This window comes from Leishmania mexicana, chromosome 33 (assembly GCF_000234665.1).
Source record: "Leishmania mexicana MHOM/GT/2001/U1103 complete genome, chromosome 33".
NCBI lineage: Eukaryota > Euglenozoa > Kinetoplastea > Trypanosomatida > Trypanosomatidae > Leishmania > Leishmania mexicana.
In genome coordinates this window covers 1,358,977-1,383,464 of record NC_018337.1, presented here as the reverse complement: position 1 = coordinate 1,383,464, position 24,488 = coordinate 1,358,977, and the positions used below count along the sequence as shown (strand labels likewise).

The window sequence follows — 24,488 nt, the reverse complement described above, 5'->3', positions numbered from 1 at the left end:
GATGCGTGTCTGCGAGAATAGGTCACTGTGTGTACATGTGCTTCCGCATCAGGATAAACAGGGCGTTATGGGGCAGACAGCCAGAGAACACAAAAAAAAACGGGGGGAAAGAGGCCGACAGTGAAGAACTTATAGCTTCCTTTTCGTTTTTCTTTCGTTTCGTAGCCTTTCGTTTGCATGTGTGTGTGTATGTAATGTATGTGCCTGTCTGTGAGAGCGAGGCAGGAGTCCGCGCAGACGCGGCAGTGGACCTCCGGAAAGTGAGAGGAGAGAGTCACATGCACACTCACAGGCACATACAAAACCAAACGACCGCAGACGAAAAGAGTCCACAGTGGCGAAAGGAAGATGGAAAGGGAGGGAGGAGGCAGCCCCCGTTCCCTGTAGCACAAAGTAATAATAGAAGAAAGGCCGTGTAAAACAGAACAGAAAAAAACGGAGGTGAGGTGAGAGGGACGGAGAAAAAAATATATATAAATAAACATAAAAATAAATAAAAAAATCAGCAGTGGGGCGAAACCCCTTAAGTACGTGTAACACTGTCACGACAATGCAGCAGCACACAACGATCGAAGCGCCACCAAGTAGGGGAAGCACTCGCGTCACCATGAAGGAAAGAGCGAGAGATAGAGAGAGAGAGCAAGAAGAGGTGGGAGGAAAAAAGGACTATCCCGAAACGAAACGACGAAAAAGAAAGAGCGAGCGCGAGGTCGGGTCATCTGTCAGATCGGGCAGCCTCACGGAGAGACGGAGAAAGCGGAGCTGTATGGATGAAGAAGAGGAAGACAGTCTCCCGTGCCGCAGTTAACGACCGCTAAAAGAAAGAGGGAGACAGACATCATCACGAGAGGTTACGGGACCGTGAAAGTCAGCGCAGTCGTCTTTCTGCTCGTTTTGCAGCATGGTCATCCAGTCGCAACAGAAGACACCAAGAGAGTGCTCATGTGTGTATCATGTACAGAGAAGTTCGCGTGCACGCATCTCTCTGTCCATACCATCTACCGGCGTCTGAGAGCACTTTGCCCCTCTTTGCTCTCAAAGACACCAACTATAGGCGGAAGAAACGGTCATGAGAACAACTCCTACGCACTCGTAAGAACAAGCCGTCAACAGGGCGAAAGCATGGACTCGACTGGCCTCAACGCAAGCCCAGACGAAGAACACGCAAAGCACACTGGAGAAGGAAAACGAAAAGCGAAGCTGCGGTTGAGAAGTAGGGAGCTAGAAACAAAGATGTCGGGGGTCGACAGTGCTGAGGTTACCAGAGATGAGAGCGAGGACGGGGAAAAATGCGCGCGGGTGGAGCGAAAAAACTCGAGTCAGGCGTATACACCGGCAACCAAACACAGGCAAGAGACGAGGAAACGTAACGCCTGCGGCCCTAGACCCACACACATCTCTCAATCAACTGTTCAGTGGCATGAGCACACAAATGTACGAGCACGCCTTCTAGCAAAGCAGCAATTTTTCGCTTGGGGGAAAAAAGGGGGTTTGACACGTTCGCTACTCGTTCGTTTCGTCGATGTTTCAGGGACTTTTTTTTTCGCTTGGTTCACTTCTCTCTCGCACAGCCTCCATCGTGCACCATGAGCCTTCGCCTCGTACGTGCGTGTGTGGGTGCGTGATCTCATCTCAACGTTCTTTTTTTTTCTTTTTCTGCCTTTTCTTTTCGTTTTTTTTCCGCTCTTTCGTTTCTCTTTCGCCGGTGAGGTGAGTTACACTCTTCACCTTCTTGTCTGTCGTTTCCGCCGTTTTCTCCACTGTTCATGGAAACATGTGTCACGCCGAGACGTGGGGAGACGGTGGAGCAGAAGAAAAGCACCGTACACACGCACCGACATCGAGAACTCGGCAGAGAGACTGGCACACACACAAGCAAAAAAAAAGGAAATCAAAATAGAGAAAAGATCCGGAGAACAGAAAGCACAGTAAAAAAAATGCCTGAGTCGAGGCCGATCGCACTGAAGAGTGACAGCTTGGAGAGAAAAATGCAAGACAACCTGCACAGCAGATCCGTTTCCGTGCGCAGCTGCACAACTTGCACCTCCACCGTCCCCTCCTTCTCCACCTACCCACACACACGCACTCGTGGGCGAGATAGAACAAAGAGTACAGTGATGCTGCACACCGAGAGAAAACAGGACGGTTTTGTAAGAGTCCCTGTTGAAACTCCACGCTAAACTGCAGAAAGCAAAAGTTATTTGCCGGTAAAAATAGTAACAGAGAAACATTCTCCATGCTCCTTATCGGTACTTCGAACCACGCCTCTCTGACAAGCTCACATCCGAGTGCGTGAACACTTCAGCGATCGCAAGTCGAATCCTCAGAGGCGAGAGCGACTTCCCGTCACGAAGGACGTCAGTGTCAACACCTTACACCATGTCCGCAGATGAATCATCCTCCGAGCGCACCTTCTCCCTCTTCAGCTTCCGGTTCAGCAGCCCCGCACGAAAGTTGGCCTCCGTATTCGAGGACGAGAGCTCGCCACTGCGGATCCTCGGGAGAAGCTTCCACAGAGTGTACACCAGCGCCAGCACAAGTGAGACACCAAAGACCATCATCAACGGCACGGCATTCACCCTCACCTCGACATACATCGGGGTGCGGGTCATCGTCGTCTCCACCGCCGGGACAAGGTTGAGCATAGAGGGCATGGTGATCAAGTATGCGTGAGAGAAGAGGTAACGGCTTGAGTGATTCTGAGGGCTTGCGTAGATGAGGGTTGAGATGGCTTTGGGAAGAGGAGGCGCGAAGAAGTCTACGCGGGTGGAGAGAGAGACGAAGAAAGGGTAGAGGAAGAGTGTATGGACGGCGGTGGAGTTGGCAGAGGCAAATGGCAACAGTGGGGGAGGGCATCGACTCGTAGACGGTCGGTGTCAGCAGCGGAAGTGCGTCTCTTCGGTGCAGTCGCGCCGGTGCAAGGTGAAGAATGTCCAGGAGAACCCCTCAGTCGCCGAGAGGCCACCGCAGCCACGCCTATACAGCCTGGTCGTGACGCATGAGAACACAGCCTTCGCCGCGCCCCCTTTTCCGGCTCGTCGCCGAATTCCTGCCTGGCCTTGTTCAGCCTTGGCCCTCGCTGCTACCTTGCTGTTCTCCTTGGCTTTCGTTCTGTCACATCCCACAGGGGACGAGGGTCGGCACTGCTTCTTCACCCCCTCCCGCCTCCTGGCGAGCGACACACGCACCCACACAGGAGAAAAGTAAAGAAATGAGCAACACAGAAGGAAAACACGCAACGGAAGAAAAGGTAGCGAGAGAATGGACTCGGCGTCTTCATACCGCGCAGCAGTGCAGACACTGCAGTGGGAGAGAGAGGGGCAGAAGAAGCACAACAGTCTTTTTGTACAGCTCAAGCACAAGGAAGAGAGGGGTGACAACGCCTCGCCGCCTCACCAACGCACGCACGTGCGCCTTCCAGTCCCGCCCTGGCCCTCCGTATCGCCAGCGGAGTCTGACGAAACAAGGTCGAGAGGCCCCACGTTGCCCCGCCATCCCCCTCCACACACACACACGCCGCCGTTGCTGTTTTTCCACACCATTCAGCGCCTTCCGCACAACGCCTCAGCGAGACTCCAGACTGCCATTTATGTGAGCGCCTGTGGAAGGCAGCCTCGCTGTGGTTATGTACATCGTCGGTGTGCGCGGATGTGCGCCACCTTGTGCCCAGGTGCGTAGGCCACCGCCCATGGAGCAACGACGACGTGCGCTGCGCAAGTGCGCATAGTGGCGAGGCGGAAGAGGAAAAACGGAGGTGAGCGCACGCGCAGTAGGGGCACGCAATCGAACAGAAGCAAGCCGAGCTGGCCGTCATCGTCACTGCGTGTTGTCCCTTCAATGTGAAGTAGAATGGCCACCCCTTCGCCTTTTTGCCTGTCTTCGTTGTCGACACGCTGCCCTTCTAGCACGGCACCTTGTGTGTGCCCACACGAGGGCACCTCAGGCGAGCGCCATCACGTCGAAGAGTCAAGAAGCGGGAGCGAGAGGGCCCAAGAGCAGAATGAAACGCGGATGGGATGGGGCCTGCAGGCACGCAAAGGCACACACACACAGGCAGGCGTGAGACTGGAAAGGGCGACGGGAAAATGGAGGGGAGGGAGCTGTTTGGCAGTCATTCTGCTTTCAAACTCAGCAGCAGGGGCGCCTCCGCATCTGCCGCCTCTTGACTTTCGAGTTGCCGCTGCCACCCCCCCCCTCCTCACTCCCTCCCCCACCACTTGGCAAACAAACATCCACACGGAAGTAAGCACATAGTGGCATGCGCGAAACAAGAACACCAGGTAAACCGGCAGCCGTAACCATGAGTACAGCAAAGCGCAAACATGCCGACCTCCTCCTCTTGCGTATCGCTTTGCCGCCTCCCCCCGCAGCATCAACGCCCTTTACTCCAAAGAAATGCGAGAAAGGGGGGCACACACGATGCGCCTCGACTGGCGAGAGTGGGAGTGGGGAGGAGGGGGAGGCCACAAGCAGAAGATAGAAGCACAGAGAGAAAAAGAGGCGGAGAAGCACACGGACAGGAGAAGGTACAGGGGCGGTGGAAGGCCAAGCACCGCACGCTGATGCACAACTTCCGCAGAGACACCGGGAGGGGAGGAGAGGAGGGAGGGGGCGTGCTCAGAGGAAAAGCGGGCACGGGGGAAAGAGGATCCTGAGGGCGAAAGAGGCGCACGCAGACGCAGGCACGCACACAGCCGCCATCGCTCCTTTATCGGCCGTCGCCACATCTTTTAAGCGACGGGCGTTCGGAGTCGGTGTTGCGCGAAGAGGCCGGACAGCGGAATAGGGGGAGGAGTTGTGTGCGTCCGCCTGCCATGTGCTTCTCTCTCCTTAGTTACAAGCACCAGCAAACACACACGCACACAGACGCCGCACAGAAAATGCAGAATGAAGCGAGCAACACACGGGGATCGGCGACGCCAACGAGAGGAAGACATTGTTAAAGACGGAGGAGACGGAAACGAAACGAGAGAAGGAAACCAGAAACGAAGGCGAAGGGGAAGAAACTCTCAGAAGATCACAACGCAGAAGACTACGAACAAGCTGGATGCAAAACCCCAGCGAGGCAACAAGGGAGATGGACAGAGACGGTCTGTGTCTACGCATGTCTGTGTGTGTGGGTGTGTGTCAAAGTTAGAGGGGGGGAGAGAGCAACAGCGAAAACAAAGCCAGAGAAACAATCAAAACGTCGTGACGGCACTTTTCTCTTCATGTTTTCTTTTCCTCCTCCTTAGGTTACAAGAGAAAGATGAGGAGACACTTCCGCACAGGCAGACAAAGTGCTCGGGAGGAAGTGCCTGCAGGGCTTGTTGGTGCGAGGGGAGGGTGAGGAAGGCGCGGAGGGGCGCAGCTGCTTGTCAACAAAGCGACGGAAAGAGAGAGATGCGAGACGACAGCCACGCCGCACGATACACAAAATAGGGAGGAGGGCTGAATGGACCCATAGTTGCACCTGCATGCCCAAACGCCCGCAGAGAGACCCGCACGCGCAGCGACAGCGCAGCCTCTGCGGGCCATCCCTTTTCCCCTCCTTTTCTCGCCCTTCGCTTTCGCTCCGCACAGCCCAAGCCACGACAGGTGAGATGGGCAACGACGCGGGAAAGAAAAAACTGAAGAAGCAAGCCAGGAAAACGAAGCGCTGGCGCCTTCCCGCCAACACCTGCTCCACACATCTCCTGCCCACGCAGTCACCGCCACCACCGCTACGCCCCGTCGCATAATTCAACGCGTACAGAGCATGAAATCCTCAAAATGCGAAGAGGAACAAGCCAAAACAACCGAGAAACGGAGACAGAGAAGGGAGAGGGGAGAGAGAGCAGACGGCTGCTACAGACCATGAAGAGGCTCCATTCGCTCATATATATATATGTGCGTATGTGTGTGTGTGTGTGTGCGTGTGTCTGCGCGCGCTGATGCGTGTCTCTCTCGCGCAACCTCGATTCTCTCTCGGAGAGGCGGAGCGGCTCGGCGCACACGTGTTAGATGAAACAAAACAAAGCAAAGACAAGAGAGCGAAAGAAAAGACACACCGAAAGAGAGGGTGCGAGGAGAGCAGGAGAGAGCACAACACCGCTGCAGTCGCAGACTCGTACGCGCAGAACAGCATGGGATAAAGAAAAGGGAAAAAAAAGGCAGTACCCAACAGCGGGAGAAGAGGAGAAGCAGAGGTGAGAAGAGCAGACGACGTGCACAGACGCAGACGCACAGAGGCGTTCACACCGACGCGCGTGACGTCGGCAGTGACAGTCGCATTCGCACCTGATGCCGTGCGCTTCGTCCGCCCCCCCTCCCCCATCCGTCGCCGCTCCAAGACGCGGACAGCGTGGGACGGAGAGCGAAAGGCGACGTCGCACACTCTGCACACCCGCCACGCACAAGGGAGAAGACTGGAGGGGAGAGCTCATGCCGTCACTCCCTCGCGCTGTCTTTCTCTTCACTCCCCAGTCGCCCCCTCGCCCCCCTCCCCTGCAATGCCTTGCTGCACTCACACATGTGCTATGCATGCTCACTCATTGGTGGTGGCGGCTGTGCTCCCTCTCTCCTACTCGCGGGGCACCGTCACCGCAACGCTCACATCGGCCTCGACGTGCCTCTGTCCCTTGCGCTGCGATCTGGCAGCCGCGGCGTCGCCCTCGCCCACCTCCACCCGCGGCTGCGTGTGGGCGTACTGCACGCGTCCCTCGTCGTTGTCGCGGTTGCACCCGGACGCCATCTCCTCCTCACGGCGAGCCTTCTCCGTCGCGCGGCGCGCCTTCTCCTTCTTCGGCGTCTGGTTCAGCAGCTCCGCACGCCAGTCGAACTCGAACTTCGAGAAGGAGAGCTCGCCACTGCGGATCCTCGGGAGAAGCTTCCACAGGGTGTACACCAGCGTCAACACAAGTGACACACCTAGAATCAGCACCGCCGTGATGATGTTCAGCCTGAGGTTGACAGGAACAGGAGCCGCAGTCGTCGTCGTCGTCGCAGCCGCAGGGAGGGCTATCGCGCCCACAGCGATCGCGGTCGCCGGGACAAGGTTGAGCATAGAGGGCATGGTGATCAAGTATGCGTGAGAGAAGAGGTGCTATGCGTGTTGTAAGTACGAAAGTTGAACCACTACAGTGATGAAAGCACAGTACGGTGTAGCGAGATGAAGATAAGAGCGCGGTTAAATGGAAAGAGCGAGGAAGCGCTGCGATAATGGTGAGTGCGTTTTCTGTGTTCGCGACGGAGTGCAAGTGTGTGGCATGTGACGAGAAGTATTGTCAGTGTGGTTAGGTGTGATAAAGCGAAAGCATGGCGTAGTGAAGAGAGAGAAGAGGAGCGGAAAGGCAATGGTAGAAGGATAATGTGTGATGGCGACGTCGACAATTGGGCGAGCCGAGGATCAACGATAGAAAAAAGAAAGGGAAGGTGTCACTAGGTGAACCTTGCAGACCTGTGGGGCATTCGCGGCACTCCGTCACGCGCCCTTAGACGCTCCTTTAGAGCTCAGGTGACCTCCAGTCTTCTCGAGTGGTCGTGCGCGCGTGCAGAAGCGATACATGTCTCAGGAAAGCCTCCTGCAGTTGTGTGGAAGTTTATCTCTCCGCGTGTCTCTTAAGGCGGTAGGTGCGGATCAAAGGGGGAAAAGTATAAAGTTAAAATCTGCGCCGCCGCACACACGTAGCAGCGTGACGGAGAACTCGCAAGCAAGGTCGTGGTACGCTCTGAATACTGCGTAACGAGAATGCCTTCGCATCGTGGATGTAAGCCCTCAACGATGGCCGCAAAGAAAAAAAAGGTAACAACATGTTTTCGCAAGTCAACACGAGGAAAGGGAAAAACGGCGCAGACGCACACCCATGCGGTGGGCGCCGTCACACCGATGTGTACATTGTGTGTGTGTGTGTGTGTGTGTGTGTGTGTGGCTCTGCATTCCTCACCGATTGCGGAAATAAAAAAAAATGAAAAGAAAGGAAGAAAAGAGGCAGCAAAAAAAGGTATGAAAAATAGGCATAAGCGGCGCCGCCACGGGTGAGGGCGGCTGCTCATGTCGTCATGTCTCAGAGTCATCGCCCCACACACCCGCCCGCGCGGAGAGAGAGAAAGCGACGGTCACAGGTGACAGAGATGAAGCAATAGAATGTTTCGTTTATTCCTTCAAAATCCCACTTGGCCGGGAACATGCCACTCCGCATTCACATGCCACCACTACTCGCCAATCCCTGTGGCTATGCGGCTATATCCGCATCCGCCAGAATGAATGGTCTGCCTTTTCGAATCGGGTCCATGCGTTTAGCGTCCTCTTCGTATACCTCCTCCCCGACCCTTCTCCGCAGAGATTCTGCGCGATCGGCGCCACAAAGACCTGGGTGCACTGCAAGCCTTGATCCAAGCAGAACACGCGGAGGTTGCAGCGAGAGGGTGGGTGCGGCCGCCCCAGGCGGGACTGGGGTGCACCACAGCGTCCGCGCAGCAGCGGGCAGCACGCCGCCTGCACCCCAGTCGCGCCACTACGAGTCCCCCGTCGTTGGAGGAATGCGACGTGCGGACGGGTGCCTGTGCGGGACTGGGAGAGCACTGTCTCCTGTCGTGTTGCAAGCTCAGCAGCCGTGCTGTTGTGGCGTGGGACGGCTGCCGCGAAGAACCCCCTGTCTCAGCGCGCCGCATTGTGTGGCCCTGTTCCGGGGGAGGTCGGCCTGGCGTCAGACACGGGTGACCGTGTCCGCCATCCGTGCAGCTGGCGCCGGCCCTTTCTGGCATGGTTGTTTTTGCGGTCTCCACCACCACGTCGCTGAGCACCGAGTGAGAGTGGTCACCGACACGCTGACATGTGAGGCGCATGCGACGGGCGACGGCAGCGCCAGCACACGTGCACAGGTCCGTGGCACCAAGCCGTCCTCGACGGCTGCGGAGCGCGTGTCGGGTGCCATGAGGGCGGGAGAGCGACCGCGCGTGCTTCCCTGTGCAGCAGCTGGTCAAGTTAGCCTCGCAGCTGCCCCGGCGCGAGCACGACGGCTGCACGCAAGGGCGCCGCAGCCCCTTGCCCATGCACCCCTGTGTGTGCATGACCGCGATAGCGCATCACGGCCGCACGCGGCTTGCTGTCTGTCTGTGCTGCATCGTTTGTGCACAGCGGGCAGGAGAGCTGCGCAACGCAGCGTGCGGCGCCCCGAGGTATGTCGATGCCTGCACCCGGGCGTGGGAGCAGGCGATCGGTCCCTTGGAGTGGGCGTCCGCCGAATGCGTGCTTTGGGGTGGCCGCTGCGACCGCGGCAGCTTTGGCGTGAAGGTGCAGAGGGGCCTTGGTGCAGCTGCCGACCAGCACAGCACCACCCAGCCGCTCGGCGGCAACGTGGGGTAACGCTGACTGCAGGCGAGCCAAGCAGGAGTAGTGGAGGAAATGCTTGGACGGACCGCACGCGTGCGTGCACACCTCCCTGCACTCGGCAGGCCGAGTCGTGGGTACTTCGATGACCCCTGCGGTGCGTGGGATGCACGTCCATGCGGAGAAGACAGAGTGTCGCGAACCTCCCTCGGACCTGTGCGCGGAACGGGGAGTTTGCGCAGCAAAGAGGAGAGGACAACGAAGGACTAACGAGCGTAGCGCAAACAGAATGAGAGGAGCGTCTTCATCACTAAACCACCGTGCGACATTCTCCCAGCTCATGCTCTACCACGAAGGTGGTGTTGTCCTCCTCCTTCGAGAAAAGGGACTTCCACCAGATGGCGCTCTTCATGTTGGAACACGACAGCGTTGTCTGTCCACTGCGGATCATGAGCAGCAGCACCACGTTTGCCCCACTCACGAACAGCGAACAAAGGACTATGACGGCCACCAAGACCTTGGTTCTAGTGTCCTGCGAAGGTCCTGGCAGAATGCTATAATTGGCCACACAGCGCTGAAAATCCGTGTGGTTGTTCTCTAGCATCGAGCAGACAACGATGTAGCGGCATTTTTTGTCGCACTTCTCGTGAGGGAGCAGTTCAGGGCGTTTCTGGCCACCGCAGAACACAGTGAGGAAACGGTCCCACATCGCATCGTCTGTCCCCAACAGAGTGATGGCCGCTCGCACATCGGCAACAGAATGCAGCCCAGTATTGAGGCTGAGCACTGCCTTGGCAGAGAGTGCGGAGTGGAATACGCCATCACCAGTGGTGTAGCGACTTTGCACATCCTCCAGTTCCCAGGCTTCGCTGAAGTTGGCCATCAGGTAGGACGGGTAGTTGCCAAAGATGGGTGAGATGGATGGGATGATGATGCCCAGTACGCCATGTCGTGGCATCGTGAGCAGCTTGAACTTGTGTGAATGCCCGAACAACTGCACCACTACGAGGTCCTTGTACTCGCGGATGATGCTCTCGTAGGTCGCCTCATATTGCTCCTTCCAGAACATGTCGTTCGCTACAGAGTCAAAGCCGCGTTTAAGCATATAGTACGTGTTCAAGCCAGGGGGGATGTGTCCCATGATGATCGCTCGCTTGCTAGCTGCCCGCACCTTCGCCAGCTCACTCCGCAGAAAAGAAAACTGGTTACACGGGTCGCTGACGTTGGAGGGCAGCGGAGGCCGAAGATCGTACGCCCACAATAGCGTGTGCAGCACAATCACATGTACCCTGTCCATCGTATGTGTATAGTAACCGCAGCCTTTCATCACGGAAGCCTCCGCAGCGCTCAAAAGCGCGGCGTCGCGCATCGCCGCCACGCGGTGCGCCAGCTCCTCCTCCGAGGCCTCGCTCTCCCACGAATAATAGTAGTCGGGCACGACATCATTGTTGCCCAGTGCCCCACTGAAGGCAACCGCGCCAAGTGAGCCGTCCACCGTGACATTGCGGAAGCGCTCCGACATGTCCTTGAAAATGGCGGCAGGAGCCAGACTGCTACTGGAAAACTTGTGCCGCTGCCAGTCGCCAGAGTAAAGCACCAAGCTCGGGTTCTGCGCCGACACGTCGGCCAGGGTACGCACCATCAGCTGCAGTGGCGAGTCGCAGCCTGGCATCCCATAAGTAGGGCTAGAGTTACTCGTGCACTTGAACGCCTTTTTGGTGCCATAAAGCGGGTCGAAGTGGATGTCCGAGATGAGCACGACCTGATGGTCACCGACGGATGTGGTGCACACACATATTGCGAAGCACAACGCAGCCACTGCTAAAGCTGTCAGTCGTCTCATGTCTGCGCGTGTGCCTCTTTGGTGCTCCTCCCTTCACAAAGATCGGTGATGAGATGACGCGTAGAAATTACAGAGGGGCGGGGAGACAAAGCTGAGAGGCGTGTGGCAGTCGCTGCTGAGGTACACGAGAGGGCCCGAAGGCAGGACAAGCAAGAAGAGTAGCGAGTCCACAGCGAACAAGGTGTCCGCTTTTGCCCGGCAACAGATAAATCGAATAACACGAGATGGCAGAAGGTGTGCAGAGGAGAGGGAGGAAATAAAAGTGTTGCCTATCATTGGAATGCGAGGAAAAGAACGAACGTCGGCCCACCCTCAGTGGAGGTTGACCGCACTCACTTCCCCGTGAGCTGTGATGAGCCTTCACGAAGCCTGGAAGTTACCTCACGTGTCCCACCTCTGTGTCAACTGTTCGCGTATTCTCTCTCTCTGTCGGTCGTACAACAGTGACTACGTCATTGTTGCTGTCGACGGCGTTTCTCGGAAAGAGGGAGGGAGTTGAAGTCTTCAACACAGGCTTCCGCTCTCCCCCTGCAGCGAGAATTGAGGAGACAATTTAGATTCGACCCGAGACGGACAGCGGTCGCTTATTTTCGTTCTCCCGTACATGCAAAGAGCGAGAGAGAGCAAGCGAGGCGTCCGCGCACCACACACACACACACCTGAGGATGCACGACATTACATTCGTGCAAGTGCGCAAAATCTGTTTCGCCTGCGCACGTGTGCGCCCCCACACAGCACCATCGGAGCAGCAAGCAAAAGACACCGCTGCCATTCGTGCAACACGCTCGCACACACACACACACACACAGAGTCGGAGGGGGAGGAACGCTGTGGAAGCAGAGAAGTCGTACGTGAGACCGGAGAAAAGGAAAGAAACTCGAGCTATACGTTACCGATGGCAAACCAGCAAACAGAAGGGGAAGGGGCGAGAAGCACCGACGGCGTGATAGAGAAAAGGAAGCAGCGCCCGGCCCTCGGCTGCCGATGAGGAGAAGGGAAAAGTGGGTAGCCAACAGGCCGGTGGAGGAAAGTTGTGATGGATCAACAGGCATCGAGGAAGCACCGCGCACACATACGTTGGGGCCCTCCTCCTCAGCATGCAAGCACAGGCAAAGACTTTACCTGTAAGTGGAAAGCCGCTTCAACATGACCGCCAGGACTTGTTCGACTGAGATCGACATGCGCAGTTGCTCCAGCCTCGGCCATACTTGCCGCTCCCCTTCCAGGACCAGTACCTGCATGTTCGCCCTTGTCGGATTATAACACAGCCGCAGATACGACCACACGCTCGAGATTGGGTGCATGCGCATATTCTCGCCGACATCATCTTCGAAGAAAGTCTTCATGGAAGTTGGCGACGGTGCGGCAATGGCGTCGTAGCCCATCCACGCCAGTAGACGCAGAAACACATGCGCCAGCCCGAGTAAGCACAGGGCAAACGTGTAGCGTGCCCAGTCCCACATACGCGTACGGTGCCGAAGTCCGTCCCCGTAGGCGCTCTGGTGCAACAGCTGCCACAGATACCCACGCACCGACGCATCCGACACGACACAAAACCGTATGCAGAAGAGGCCCCTCATCCGCTGCAGCGGATCCAGCACCCCGTAGCCGACGTGGTCGCCCCAGGAGCAGGCGTAGCTTTGATGCACCACGGGAGGTTCGTAGGCGATAATGGTGCTCGTCAACCGTGTCCGTGCGAGCAGCGTGCGCGCCGGTGGTGCTGCACCTCCCGGCGACCCATAAGAGAACGACGAGGCGGGATGCCCCGTAAAGACGGGGCATATGGCGCAGAGCACCGCAGAGCGAACAAGCACGTGGGGAGACGTAAGATAGTTCAACAGCTGAACGTCCACACCAGCGTTTCTGCGCGGCATGACGGGCGACACGGACACAAACGGGATGTTCAGCACACGCCCAGTTCGTGCGTATGCTTCGGCAAAGGTCACGTCACCGATGCTTCTCTGTAAGAAGTCGGCCAGGGCAACGGAGTCGCACACTTCGCCAGTGTGCAGTAGCCGGTGGAGGCGCTTCCACCGCGAATCAGCGGTGGACGTGCCGAAAAGTACATTTGCCTCCACGATGCTGTTGCTCCCGCTGCTGCTGTGAAACAGCGAGGCCAAGTCGGTGGAGCAGCACACAAGCGTCGCCACCAGCGCGCCGCTGCCGCTGCCGTACACGACAAGGGGGAGCAGCCCGGCCTCATAGAGCGCTTTCGCCACACCAAAGTGGGCCGACGACGCGAGCACGCCACCCTGCAACAGGAGTGCGGTGGAGCCGTAAACGCGATACATCTCCGAGAGCACCTCTCGTGTGCGGACGGCCATCCGTCGGTCAGCCCGCGCCGCCTCGCCTATGCGACCCAGGAGAACACATATGAGGGAGTTATATGAGTGAATGACCGTCTTGGTGCCAGTTCTGTACAGGTACAACCGACGGTGGCTGATGCCGTAGAGGGAGCGGTGCACATGCTTCTGCAGATTGTCCAGCAGTGCCTCCGCGCTGCCGACGCTGCGCAGCTCCAGCAGCTCTTCTATTGTCCGCATCACTCCCTCAAAAGAAAAGTAGGTCGACGCCTCATCGGTGCGCCACTTCTGAAAGCCGTCCATGTCGTCCAGCGTGGAGGCAATGGGCAGCCACTCCTCGTAGGTGGTGGCGCAGTTGGCCTGATGCGTGAGCGCGTCGTACTGCGGAGCATCGGTCGGTATTTCAAGCACACCCGCGATCACCTCGCACGCGAAGAAGAGACATGAGTATATGACATAGACTACGTAGCTCGTCCAGTGATAGAAAGCAGCGCCATGCATCCGGAAGGCATGCAGGGCGGAATCCAGTGCACCTTCCCCCCTCCACCTTGCTTTCCCGAAAGGCAGAACACGGAATGAGGCAATCCCCCCTTTCACTGACTCGCACGACGTTAGCTCGGTATGTGGTGAGTGAGGGGGGGCAGTCACTTCACACACGCCTTGTACGCCAACCATCCGTTGATGTCGCTTGCAAAGAGAACAGCAGCAAGCACACAAAGTGAGAACGAGACGCACACCCTTGCGCGGTGCACACAGACGCGCAAAGGACGAGACAGCGATACAGCCACCGGCTTGCGAGGATGCACGAATAAAAAAAAAAAACAGCTTGGAAAAAAAAGAGGAGGGAAGACAAGCGATCTCCTGCGTTGATATATGGGAAAAGGAAGCAAAGGGGCGACAGACGCACACGGGGGGAGGGGGGAGGGGGCGTAAAGCACGCAGAGTGGGAGCGAGGGAGGAGTGCGGATGGGAAATGCGGGAAAAGGCAGAAGCAAATGAGGAAACAACGGCAAAGAAAACGAGCAGCAGCCACCGTCTCTCGCCACGGCTCGAATGGTCACGTGTCGAGTCGCACCGTGTACGTACACCGATGTGCGTGAAAGCGAAAACGTCCCTGCGACAAGAAGCAAAAAAAAGAGGCGAGAGCAAAGATCTCGCAGTTGGTGGCGCCACGTAACGCCCCTCAGTTGCCGCCTTTTGGCTCGCCGCCGTTGTGCTCAGTGTGCGTGGGTGTGTGTTTGTGTGTAGGGGGAGAGAGGAGGGAGCGCGAAAACCACGAATGCATCAGACGAGGTGAGAAGAGGCAAAGTCAACCAGACGGCAAGAAAAGTGGCGAGGCATAGCGAAAGTGATTCATCGCAGAGGATGAGAGATGCCGAGATGTTGCGCTGTAGCCAACTCAACACTGTGAGTGGAAGCGGCACTGACGACGGGAAGGACGTCATCAGCGACGTAGCACGAGGCGTGATGGACAAACCTCTCCCCAAGGGGAAAAAAGAGGAGCGCAACGATTTCCTTCCCAGTACCCGAAACGACGACGCCATCGTGTGCAAGTAACAATGCGCTACGCATTCTGCTCACTTTTTCCTGTTGTTGTTGTCTTTGTGCAGCCTATCCGCAAGAGCTGCAAGAGAAACACATAGGAAACGGAGAGAGGTGCGTGAGCGATGCGACGTGCAGCTCAAGCGCGGCGGCGTGAACAGCTCCGCTTTGCCTGTGTAAGTGCAGTTGTACGCGGGTGAAGCAAAACGGAGAAGCGAGCGGGGTGAAGGCGATACGAGAGAGGGGGAAGGTGTGGACGTGACCATAGGGGGCGCAGCACACTCCACAACGTGTGGCACAGCGCCGCCGACGCAATCAGCACACTGTGGATGGCGGTTCCGCCTCTGTGTCGTAGGCATTTGCTCGGCCATCCACGTCTGCCTCCCCAGTGTTCCCCTCAAAGTATTGGCTAGGCTTTTCTAGCCCACCCATTATCCCCAGATTCGCGCTCCCTTCGGCGATGACGCCGATATGGGGGTTGACCATGTGATCGTAGGCAGAGTCAAGGTAGGCGGCGTACGGCACCCCACTCTCCTGCATTGAGCCCTGCATTTTGTTGAAGGGTCTCGGGTAGGGAATGTTGTAGTGGAGCGCCATCTCGTATCGCATCTCAACCTCGCGCAGCTTGCGCTCGATGCGCTCCACCTCGCGAATACCTCGATTCTGGTGGAACAGCCGCCGAGTTTCCTCCAAGACGTACAAGGCGTCTTCGTCGGAGCCCCATGGCGCCGTGAAAGCCGCACGCAAGCACCGTCGGTACCATGAGAGCACCTGTACTCGATATGGGTTCTCCGCCACGTTGCGAATTTCTCGAATGGATTGCTTTGCTGCACACATGACTGACTGCGATCCTCCGAACGCAGCTGCTGTGGGTGTGCGTGTGTGTGTGCACCTCGCAGGTACCGCACGCGTCACGAGATACAGCACCGTATCATCACACGCGTACACGTGGAAGATGATGACGTGTGACCAGGGTGACTATTCGGGGTTTTCCTGGTTGTTTTGGGTGGTTGAAGGGATGGACGTTTTCTGTGTTCGGTGGCAAAGATAGTCGGCGAGAGGCGCATGTGCAGGAGGGAAAAGAAAGAACAACAGAGAAAATGGCACGACGCTCACGAGAAAAGAAGACAAGAAATAGGACGAGGAGCAGAAGAGAGAGATCCGTGCATGACTGTGTGTGGTGCTCACAACAGGATAGCAGACTACCGACTCTTGCCTCTTGCTGCGCACACACACAAAAAAAGAAGAGCGTGGCGGAGTTTCATAATGGCGCAATGCACCTTACGGGAGGGGGGGGCTCACTCAACACTTTCATGAATCGCCCCTCCCCCTCCCACCCTCAAGAGCCCGCTCAGCCTCACTTCCCTTGCGTTAGCAAAGACAGAATATCTGAATACGGCGCGCGGACGGGAGTACAACTCCCTCTGGGAGACTTGTGCACCGCTGTGAGCTCGGCTGTGGCACCAAATGAGCACGGCAAGCGGCAGGCAAAGTGTGTGATCATGGCGCAACAGAGAAGAAGCTGAAGGACTTCGTATCCTTTGCCTGCTCTGCACCCTTTTCACGCCAATCTGCACTGCAATGCGTTCTCCCTACTTTTTATCAGACAGCGGTCTTTCTCTCCCATGCGAGCCTGGAGAGAGCCACTTAGTACAAGAAAACGTGCACATGCGCGCAGAGAAAGGCATTTTCTTTCCTTTGTTTTACATCTCCCTCCCCCAGGAACAACTGAACAAATATATGCGCATGCAAAACCACAACTCACTTTACCTCCGCGGCACCACGGCCACGTCCTCGTCATCGAGGACGGACCGTCTGCCTTCGAATCGTGCCCACGCGTTTAGCGGCCTTCGCATGTCCTGCTTCGGTGCTTCTTCGCACTTGTGCTGCACAATCGACGCCACACAGACCTGGGTGGGTTGTATGCCTTGATCCAGGCGGGTCGCGTCCAGGGTCCTGCGCGAGGACGGAAGCGGACAGAGAAACGAAAGCAAGTTAGGTCGAACTGAGGATGAGAGCACAGAGGAGTGGGCAGACTCGCGAAAGGAGACATACAGAGAAAAACAAAACTGGACGAGGAGAGGCGTGCTCTGAAGGCTGCACAAACGCCGTGTCACCACTTCGCTTCGTGGATGCATGCATCACATGCGACTTGGCCTTTGCGTCACAACGCGCACATTTCTATAGCATTCGCTCGTCTCAGCAGTTTTTCCCTGATCTTTGTCTGCTCTCTCTCTTTCCTCTGTGCGGTCTACTCCATCGCGCTAGGCAGCAGCACGGCGCAATAGCCAAAGTGGGGAGGATTAGAAACTCGCATAGGCCGCACTTTGAACTTGTACTGGGTCCATTCTTCTTTCCTTTCCGAGACTTTCCTCGGATTCACAAGGTGCACCGCTGGGGACGATACTCTAACTTGCTGAGTATTTTTTTTCTGTGTGTGTGTGTGTACGTACGTGTGTATGTGCTCTGTTCTGGACTGCTTCGTTTTCTACAGGCGCGCGAAAAAGAAAAGAAGAAGGCTGCAGCAAGTGCGAATATCCAAAGGAAAAAAAAACGATGAAGAAGCACGCACTCAGCTCCCGGTTGCTTTACGATTAGGGCTGCCCATTGGAGGAGGAGGGGAGAGAGGTCGAGGGAAAAGTACCTCGAAAAAGAAAAAAGAAACGTACATTATACAGTCCCCATCAATGAAGGAAGGGACAAATACCTGAACTGAGAAGCAAGGATGCTGTGTCGCAATAGAAGCGCAAGAGAGCGATGGAAGGGCTAGCGCTGAGGGACGGAAAACAACAACAGCATAACACACAACAAAGCGCGGCACTACAAATGCTGGCATGGTGCGTACCTTGCATCTTTACTTCATTTTTGGGGGGAAGGAGGGGCGTGTGACTTCCTTTTGCGTACGTGCAAGCTTGTGCGCACTTCCCTCTTTCCCTCCCTCTCGCATCCCCGACTCTCTTTCGCACGGTCTCTGCGACATCAGCCACTACAGAAGTAAAAAAAATGGGTTCAAAGCAGCAGCAGCAGCAGCAAGCATCCGAAGGAGAACCGAGAGAGCAATGGCGAAGAGATGCATGTTCGTCTGCAAGCTAATAACAGTAAAAGTCACAAAGTAAACAGTTATCCATACACGCATGCACGCACACGCTACCGAGAGCATCAGCACGCGTCTCAACACACAGAGAGAAGAAAGGTACGGCATAGTGTGCGCTGAGCATCTTTGCGCCTTTGTACCTGAGGGGGGAGAGAGGGGTGTTCGGCCATTCCAGTCAAAGAAAACTGTCAGCCAAACGAAAGAAGGAGGGTGGGTGGGTGGAAGAGAGAATATGCGAAGAAAGAGTGATCACACAAACGAAAAAAAAAAACGGCACACACACGCACATGCAGAAGGACAAACCAGCTTTTTTGTTTGTTTGTTTTTGCACGTATACACCTCTACTACACACGGAGAGAAAACAATCTTTCGCGCAGACGCACAGGACATGGACAGCGGTGCACCGTTGATTACTGCCTACTGACAGCGACATCGCTTTGCCTCTCACCCCCTGCGCCTCCCTGCAGGGTTGGGTTTGTCTATATATATATATATATACGTGAGAGAGCTTGCAGCAGGCTGATGCGGGGAGATGAAGTGGTGTGGCGAGCACGCTGTGAAGAAAAGAAAACCTGTATGCGCAAAAAAAAGGTCGTCCATATATCTCGCTTCTTTTGCTTCCGTTCCATGTGTCATTTATAACGTACAGCACAAGTTCAGCTCCGCTCTACATATGCCACGGGCTCGTCGCGTGGTGAGAAGCAGCCTGAGACACACGCGTTACAGCAAAATGCTGACACAGCCATCTGAGAGCGCGGCCCCTGCCTCAAACTCTACCTGCCCACCCGCTTCGAAAGTTACCTCACAGTGGCTCACATCATGCCGGTCAGCAGACCTGGGTGCATCCCTCTCGGTGTGTCATTCAGGCTGACCCCCACCAGCAGGCAGTGTGAAGGCCGGGTGAAAGATACGATCAAGTCATGCGGGCACTTCGTCCATCACATGGATGGCACAAACCTGCTCTCTGTTGCAGGCCGCTCCGACGCCACGCCATCCAGGACCTGGCCGCTGACATCAGCAGCGATACATCGCTCTGAGTTCCCTTAGGTCGTAGGTGCGTGGCCCTGCCATGAGCAGAAGCGCTTCGGCATTTGGCGGAGGGATACGGAGGGCGGCTTGGCTTCCCTCACACCGAGTGGTGTGTTTACTGGATTCTGAGACCACCCTGAAGTGTCCCCCCTCCCCCCACACACACAAAGGTCAGAGTCCACATTTGGCACACAAAATTGAGTACCGACATTACCCCTCTCGCATCACCTCAAGTGAAAGTCAGTTCCAAGAAAAAAAGGGAGGAAGGCGTCGAAAGGAGGGGAAGGGGAGGGGGTGGGAGGGCTGGTGAGGAGGAACGAAAGGCAAAACAAGAAGGGACAGGATAGGGTGCGCAGAGGAGTGCAAGGGTGCCCGTCGAGAGGGACATGGTAAGAAGGGGCGAGAGAGAGACGTATGACACCACACACAAAATGGGGATAGAAGAGGAAAAAAAGCGAAACACACTTCGCGAGGGCGGAGGACACACCGGCCCACAGACTCGGCATCTGCACACAGCGTCACTGTCTGCCCCACGTTGCATAGCGCGCGCTCGACAAGTACGCGGGTGCACTCAACGACCCACACACGCACACTTGCAAAGAACGAAACAGCAACGGGGCTGTACACAAAGACACACCTACCGTACGTGCACCAACGCATATGCACGCCCCTTTAAGCACACAATGGTGCCTGGATACCGGTGCGCCGGTGCCACACCGCTGTTTGCTGCGCTTGTGAGGGGGTGAGAAGGACACCCCATCAAGCGGAGTTCGCGGTCATGACAGGCTCTGTCGTGCAGCTGATCCGGCGCGTAAGTGCCGGGGGCACACCACGCACAACGGCACCGTTATGACGGATGCAGTTCTGTGCCGAAGCATGACCGACCACGACGCTAGCAGATTCGTCACGGCTCACGATGTATTGAGCCAGGAAGCCCGCCACGAACGCGTCACCAGCGCCGTTCACATCAACGATATCCTCCAGTGCCATCGGCGGCACTGGATAGGAACGGACGTGGTCGCCGCATGCGACGTACGTGTCGTGCGACCCACAGGTCCCCACCACTAGTCGTGGCTTGGCGGAAGTGACTCTCGGCAGCATGGAGATGCGCGCGAGACACCGCACGAGTGCCTCATGGCGCCGCGAATTAGCGTGCATGACAGTGCCGAGGTTGCTCAGGTCAAAGTCGTGCGGCCACTGCACAGAAGCGTACGTCAGTAAATCTTCGTCGCTGCCGAAGAGGATATCCACATGAGGCAAGAGAACATGTAGGCGGCTCCGAAACGCAATGCTAATGTACGGCGCGTTCAGGTTGAAGCAGAAAAGCTTTCCGTGCAGGTGGGCGTGCTGAGCAACGCAGAGAAGATTGTAAGGGCTGGAGGCGGTGTTGAGAAAGAAGCCCTCCGCGTAGAACAAACTGGCCTTCTCAATGGCAGATTGCACGGCGTCCGTTTGAATGTGCATCATCGACAACGTCACGGCCGCGCCGAGGTTGGCGAGCAACGTTCGATCCTTCTGCACCACGAGGCCAGCACAGGTGCCCGTCGGTTTCTCTTCGCACTCCTCGAACAGCTGCTCGACTCCAGCGTTGGCGAGCGCGCTCTTCAGGATTTCGGCGAAGCGATCCTTGCCCAGTGCACCCACGTAGGCGATGCGCGCATCAGGCAGCACCCAAGCCAAAGCACGCGCCGTGTTCATGGCGGCCCCACCGGGGACGTATTCCACCTCACCTTTGAACTCATCCAGCAGCTTCGAGAAAACAACAAGCTGCTCCGGCGCCGCCAGTGTGACGCTCCCTGGGTCGACGTTATGCTCACGCAAGAACTCGTTTTCAACGGTCGCCATCATGTCCAGCAAAGGATGCCCAAAACAGACAACTGACATCGGGGCCGGCGACGTGCCGTTGCTGAGGATTTCCAGCCCCATCGTGGACTATGCGTATGCCACTGTATGTCCTTGTATGTGTGCGCGCGAGCACCGGTGTCCTTTGCAGGGATGATCCTGTATGAGAGACACTCCCCCACTTCTATTTTTTCGCCTTTGTTGCTCTCTCCCTACGAAGCCGTATGTGCTCCTTTGAGGTACAACCTCGTTGGGGCCAGGTAGGCCGGCGTGGGGGTGTGGGGGTGGAGGCAGTGAACAAGTCCTTTGCGAACTAATACACAACAACGACAAATCGAATCGGATCCAGAGAAAACATTCGCATAAGATAACAAGAGAGGGGAAGAAAGCGAAGGTGCAGCACACGAGAGCTGATACAGTGCGAGTCAACCAAATCGAAAGACTGAAAACGACAGAGACTCGGTGTTACGCAGAAGAAGAGGCAAGACCGCTTTATCCGTACCTTCTTGGTTCTGCTTTCCGTTGCGTGATACGGTTGACCCCGAACGAGCACGTTGGGTCCGCCGTCACCGCCACCACCGTATGCACGGGTGCGTTGTCTTCAGGGTCTTTCAATATGTTTTTTTTTGTTGTTGTTGTTGCGTGCGTGTGTATATTCTCTGTGTCTATTGAATGGCCGACTTGCTGATCCGTTATGTGGCAGTCAGATCAAGAATGCACGCGTCGCGGGCTAAGGCTCGGGGGAGGGGGGAGAACGTGTACGTTGGCTGCCGGTGCTGCCCGCGCTAACGCCTTTTCCTTTTATCGCCTTGATTTTCTTTGTGTACGCCTCGCGCGCCTGTCGCGAAACGAGGCGAAAGAGAAGCGTCTGCATGGGCGTGCGTCGGCAAAAAGTGGGCAGAGAACAGGCGGTGTTGGTGTGTTCAATATCAGTGTTGAAGGGCGGGTACGGAGTGTTGATGTGTGCGCGGCCACAGAAAAGGAAAAAGAGACAGGGCACGGTATGACCAAAACGGTGCTGTGGCGGCCGGATAGCAGCATTCACAGTCACGCAGGTGACTCCTCAACGGGCACCGACAGACGGCTCGGGAAAGGAAAGCGAACTGTCTGAGTATTAGCAGGAGGAAGCGGGGCAACGGTGGCGCTGCCCCTTCCCACTTCTGTGTCTCTCACTCTCCAGTGCTGCAACGCACCTGCATCGGCGGTAATAGCGTTTTCCTCCTCGTTTGAGAAGAACGCGAGAGGTCGAGGACACGAGGACAGTGCAGTGGATCACGAGCCAAGCAAAACAACGCAAAAAGGGAGATGGTTCTACCTGGGCGCAGAAGAGTAAAGACGCGCAACAGGAGCAAAATGAACGGCAGCAGCGGCGTACACACACACAAGCGCACATTGAGACGTGACAAAGATGCGAGAAGAGCCACACACACACACAGACACATGCACGCGTCACCCACAGAGAAGGAAAGGGACGCCGTGACGCACAAGCGATGCAGAGGACCAGGTACGTGTAGAAACACAAATGCCAATCCTCTCCTCCTCCATGCAACAGGCAATGATAGCACTCGACTATGAAACGCGCGTTGAGCACATCACCGTTCGTGGACTTGTTTACAGGTTTGCGTCCTAGAGAATCCCGTTCTGGAGGCTCTGGAACTGGTCGTAGCGTCGAGTGCGCCAGTTGTCGGCACTGTTCACAATGAGCTCCTTCACGTAAACGGCGTAGTCTGCCTCCGAGAGCAGGTCGGCCCGAAACCGTCCGCGCAGCTGACGAACGACGGCGCCCGGGTCCGCCCCAAAGCAGGGCATTGCGTTGTGTGGCGTCAAGACGGAGACCAGCGCGAGAATTTCCTCGCAGCGCTCGCGCGCCGCCGCGAGCGCCTCGTAGACAAGAATGAGAAAGTAGTTGAAGGCGTCGCTCGAGGCGCCACCCATGACGTCGATGAGCTCCTGCGACAACTTGAACGGCGCGGATTCAAAGTTCAGTCCACCCGGTGACGTCACGAACAGAAAGCCGAAGTCGATGTGAATCAAGCTGCCATCGCGCTGAATCATGAGATTGCCGTTGTGCCGGTCCTTGATTTGGAGGATGTACGAGATGATGCTGTAGCCGGCCATGCTCTCCACAAAGTTCTGTTGCGCCTTGCGATAGAGAACGGAGTCCTCGCCGTCGTAGGCCTTGAGGTAGTAGTTGTAGATGCTGCTGACCCGGGCCGCCTTCTTGATGCTATCCATAGACGCAGAGTCCTCGATCATCTCGAGCAGGCCGCAGTCGCGGTGCGTAGCGAATGCTGCGTACGGCTTCACACGCACCGTCAGACCTGCCTCCTGCCAGATGCATTGGAAAGTGTGGATGAGCTGCAGTGCCAGCTCCTCCTGCCGGAGATCGTCGCCGGCTTTTACGATCATCGCGTTCATAGACCAGTTTGGGTGCGCACCCCAAGGAGACGACTTGCGCACACGCGCCATGCGTGTCTTCTTGCTCTCGCCTAACACGGCCTGCAAGCACTGCAGTGCCTCGGGCGAGGCGTCCTCCACGGTGCCGCTCCCGCCCGCCTCTACCAGCGATGCGGCCCGTGGCTCAGACTCCGGTGGGGGTGCCGGAACGAAGATCTCGTCGGAGTCTGCATGGACGCGGAAGCGTCCGTCAGGCTGACGAAGCCGCGTCACGGTCGGGTCTTGCATAGTCGCTGTGTCGTCTACGATGACCTCGTAGCGAATCAGGTAAGGCGCCCGCTCGCGTGACGAGAAAACGGTGCACTCTTCAACGGAGATGTTCACAATCCACTGTACAGATTCGCTGCTGGTGCAGAGCGGGTGGACGAGACGCATGGACTCTAGCCGTTGATTCAGTACTTGCAGACTGTTACGCAGCTCTTCTTTACGGGAGTTGCGATCTGGAAAAAGGCGGAGCGTATTGCTCAGGTTCGTCAAGGTCGTCACAAAAGTCCGCTCGTCGTTGTACAGCTTAAGGCGCACCTCCTTCCGTTGCACGACACTGGCATCCACGTCGCCGAGGCCCTCCTCGGGGTCGCTGGAGGTCAGACTGCCATCGCCACCGCTGGTGCCGTCGGAAGGAATGGCTGGTTGCCCTTGATTGATGGCGTAGCTCTCGAGCTTGTCGTGAATGTGTTTGAGTCGCCCCGCAAACCCAGTAGAACTATAGAAAGTTGATACGGCATCCACAGTCCACGCAAGGCGAAGCGCAATGTTCAGCGAACGGCCGGCAAGCCAGAGCATAAAGTTATGTAGCAGCTCCTGCGCGTTTGGGTTCGAGTGCGTGATACAGACGTGCGTGACTTGCAGCAGACACTCCTCCAGTGTACTTATATCCGTGTCATAGAGCTGTCGAACGCACCTCTCCTGCTCTTCAGCAGACTGGTTGGTGAAAGAGGTCAGCTGCAGACTTTTCAGTAGTGAGCGGCGCTGCGCCGCCGCGCGTCGGTTGGGTATGCCGCCCATTCTGCCAGGTTCGCTAGGGCGTCCGTGTCCGTGTGCTGGTGCCTCTTTTCAAGTCGTCGTATGAGAACTGCAAGGCGATGCAGA

The 24,488-nt window shown here is 56.7% G+C and overlaps 7 protein-coding genes across 7 annotated transcripts; all 7 read right to left on the bottom strand.

The window, feature by feature from the left end:
* Positions 1-2,372: 2,372 nt before the first annotated feature.
* LMXM_33_3645 (uncharacterized protein) lies at positions 2,373-2,654 on the bottom strand (the record flags this gene model as incomplete). Its single annotated transcript, XM_003878872.1, has 1 exon — positions 2,373-2,654. The coding sequence occupies one exon, from the start codon at positions 2,652-2,654 to the stop codon at positions 2,373-2,375; it is 282 nt and encodes a 93-aa protein (XP_003878921.1).
* A 3,887-nt stretch (positions 2,655-6,541) lies between these two features.
* On the bottom strand, positions 6,542-7,033 carry LMXM_33_3640 (conserved hypothetical protein; the record flags this gene model as incomplete). Its single annotated transcript, XM_003878871.1, has 1 exon — positions 6,542-7,033. One exon carries the CDS (start codon positions 7,031-7,033, stop codon positions 6,542-6,544), a length of 492 nt encoding a protein of 163 aa, XP_003878920.1.
* Positions 7,034-9,599: 2,566 nt separating this feature from the next.
* Positions 9,600-11,132, bottom strand: LMXM_33_3630 (conserved hypothetical protein; the record flags this gene model as incomplete). The annotated part of the gene is made up of 1 exon (XM_003878870.1): positions 9,600-11,132. One exon carries the CDS (start codon positions 11,130-11,132, stop codon positions 9,600-9,602), a length of 1,533 nt encoding a protein of 510 aa, XP_003878919.1.
* A 1,118-nt stretch (positions 11,133-12,250) lies between these two features.
* Positions 12,251-14,110, bottom strand: LMXM_33_3620 (conserved hypothetical protein; the record flags this gene model as incomplete). The annotated part of the gene is made up of 1 exon (XM_003878869.1): positions 12,251-14,110. The coding sequence occupies one exon, from the start codon at positions 14,108-14,110 to the stop codon at positions 12,251-12,253; it is 1,860 nt and encodes a 619-aa protein (XP_003878918.1).
* A 1,182-nt stretch (positions 14,111-15,292) lies between these two features.
* Positions 15,293-15,814, bottom strand: LMXM_33_3610 (conserved hypothetical protein; the record flags this gene model as incomplete). The annotated part of the gene is made up of 1 exon (XM_003878868.1): positions 15,293-15,814. The coding sequence occupies one exon, from the start codon at positions 15,812-15,814 to the stop codon at positions 15,293-15,295; it is 522 nt and encodes a 173-aa protein (XP_003878917.1).
* Positions 15,815-19,859: 4,045 nt separating this feature from the next.
* LMXM_33_3600 (adenosine kinase-like protein) lies at positions 19,860-21,026 on the bottom strand (the record flags this gene model as incomplete). Its single annotated transcript, XM_003878867.1, has 1 exon — positions 19,860-21,026. One exon carries the CDS (start codon positions 21,024-21,026, stop codon positions 19,860-19,862), a length of 1,167 nt encoding a protein of 388 aa, XP_003878916.1.
* Positions 21,027-22,568: 1,542 nt separating this feature from the next.
* Positions 22,569-24,404, bottom strand: LMXM_33_3590 (putative phosphatidylinositol 4-kinase; the record flags this gene model as incomplete). Its single annotated transcript, XM_003878866.1, has 1 exon — positions 22,569-24,404. One exon carries the CDS (start codon positions 24,402-24,404, stop codon positions 22,569-22,571), a length of 1,836 nt encoding a protein of 611 aa, XP_003878915.1.
* Positions 24,405-24,488: the final 84 nt, after the last annotated feature.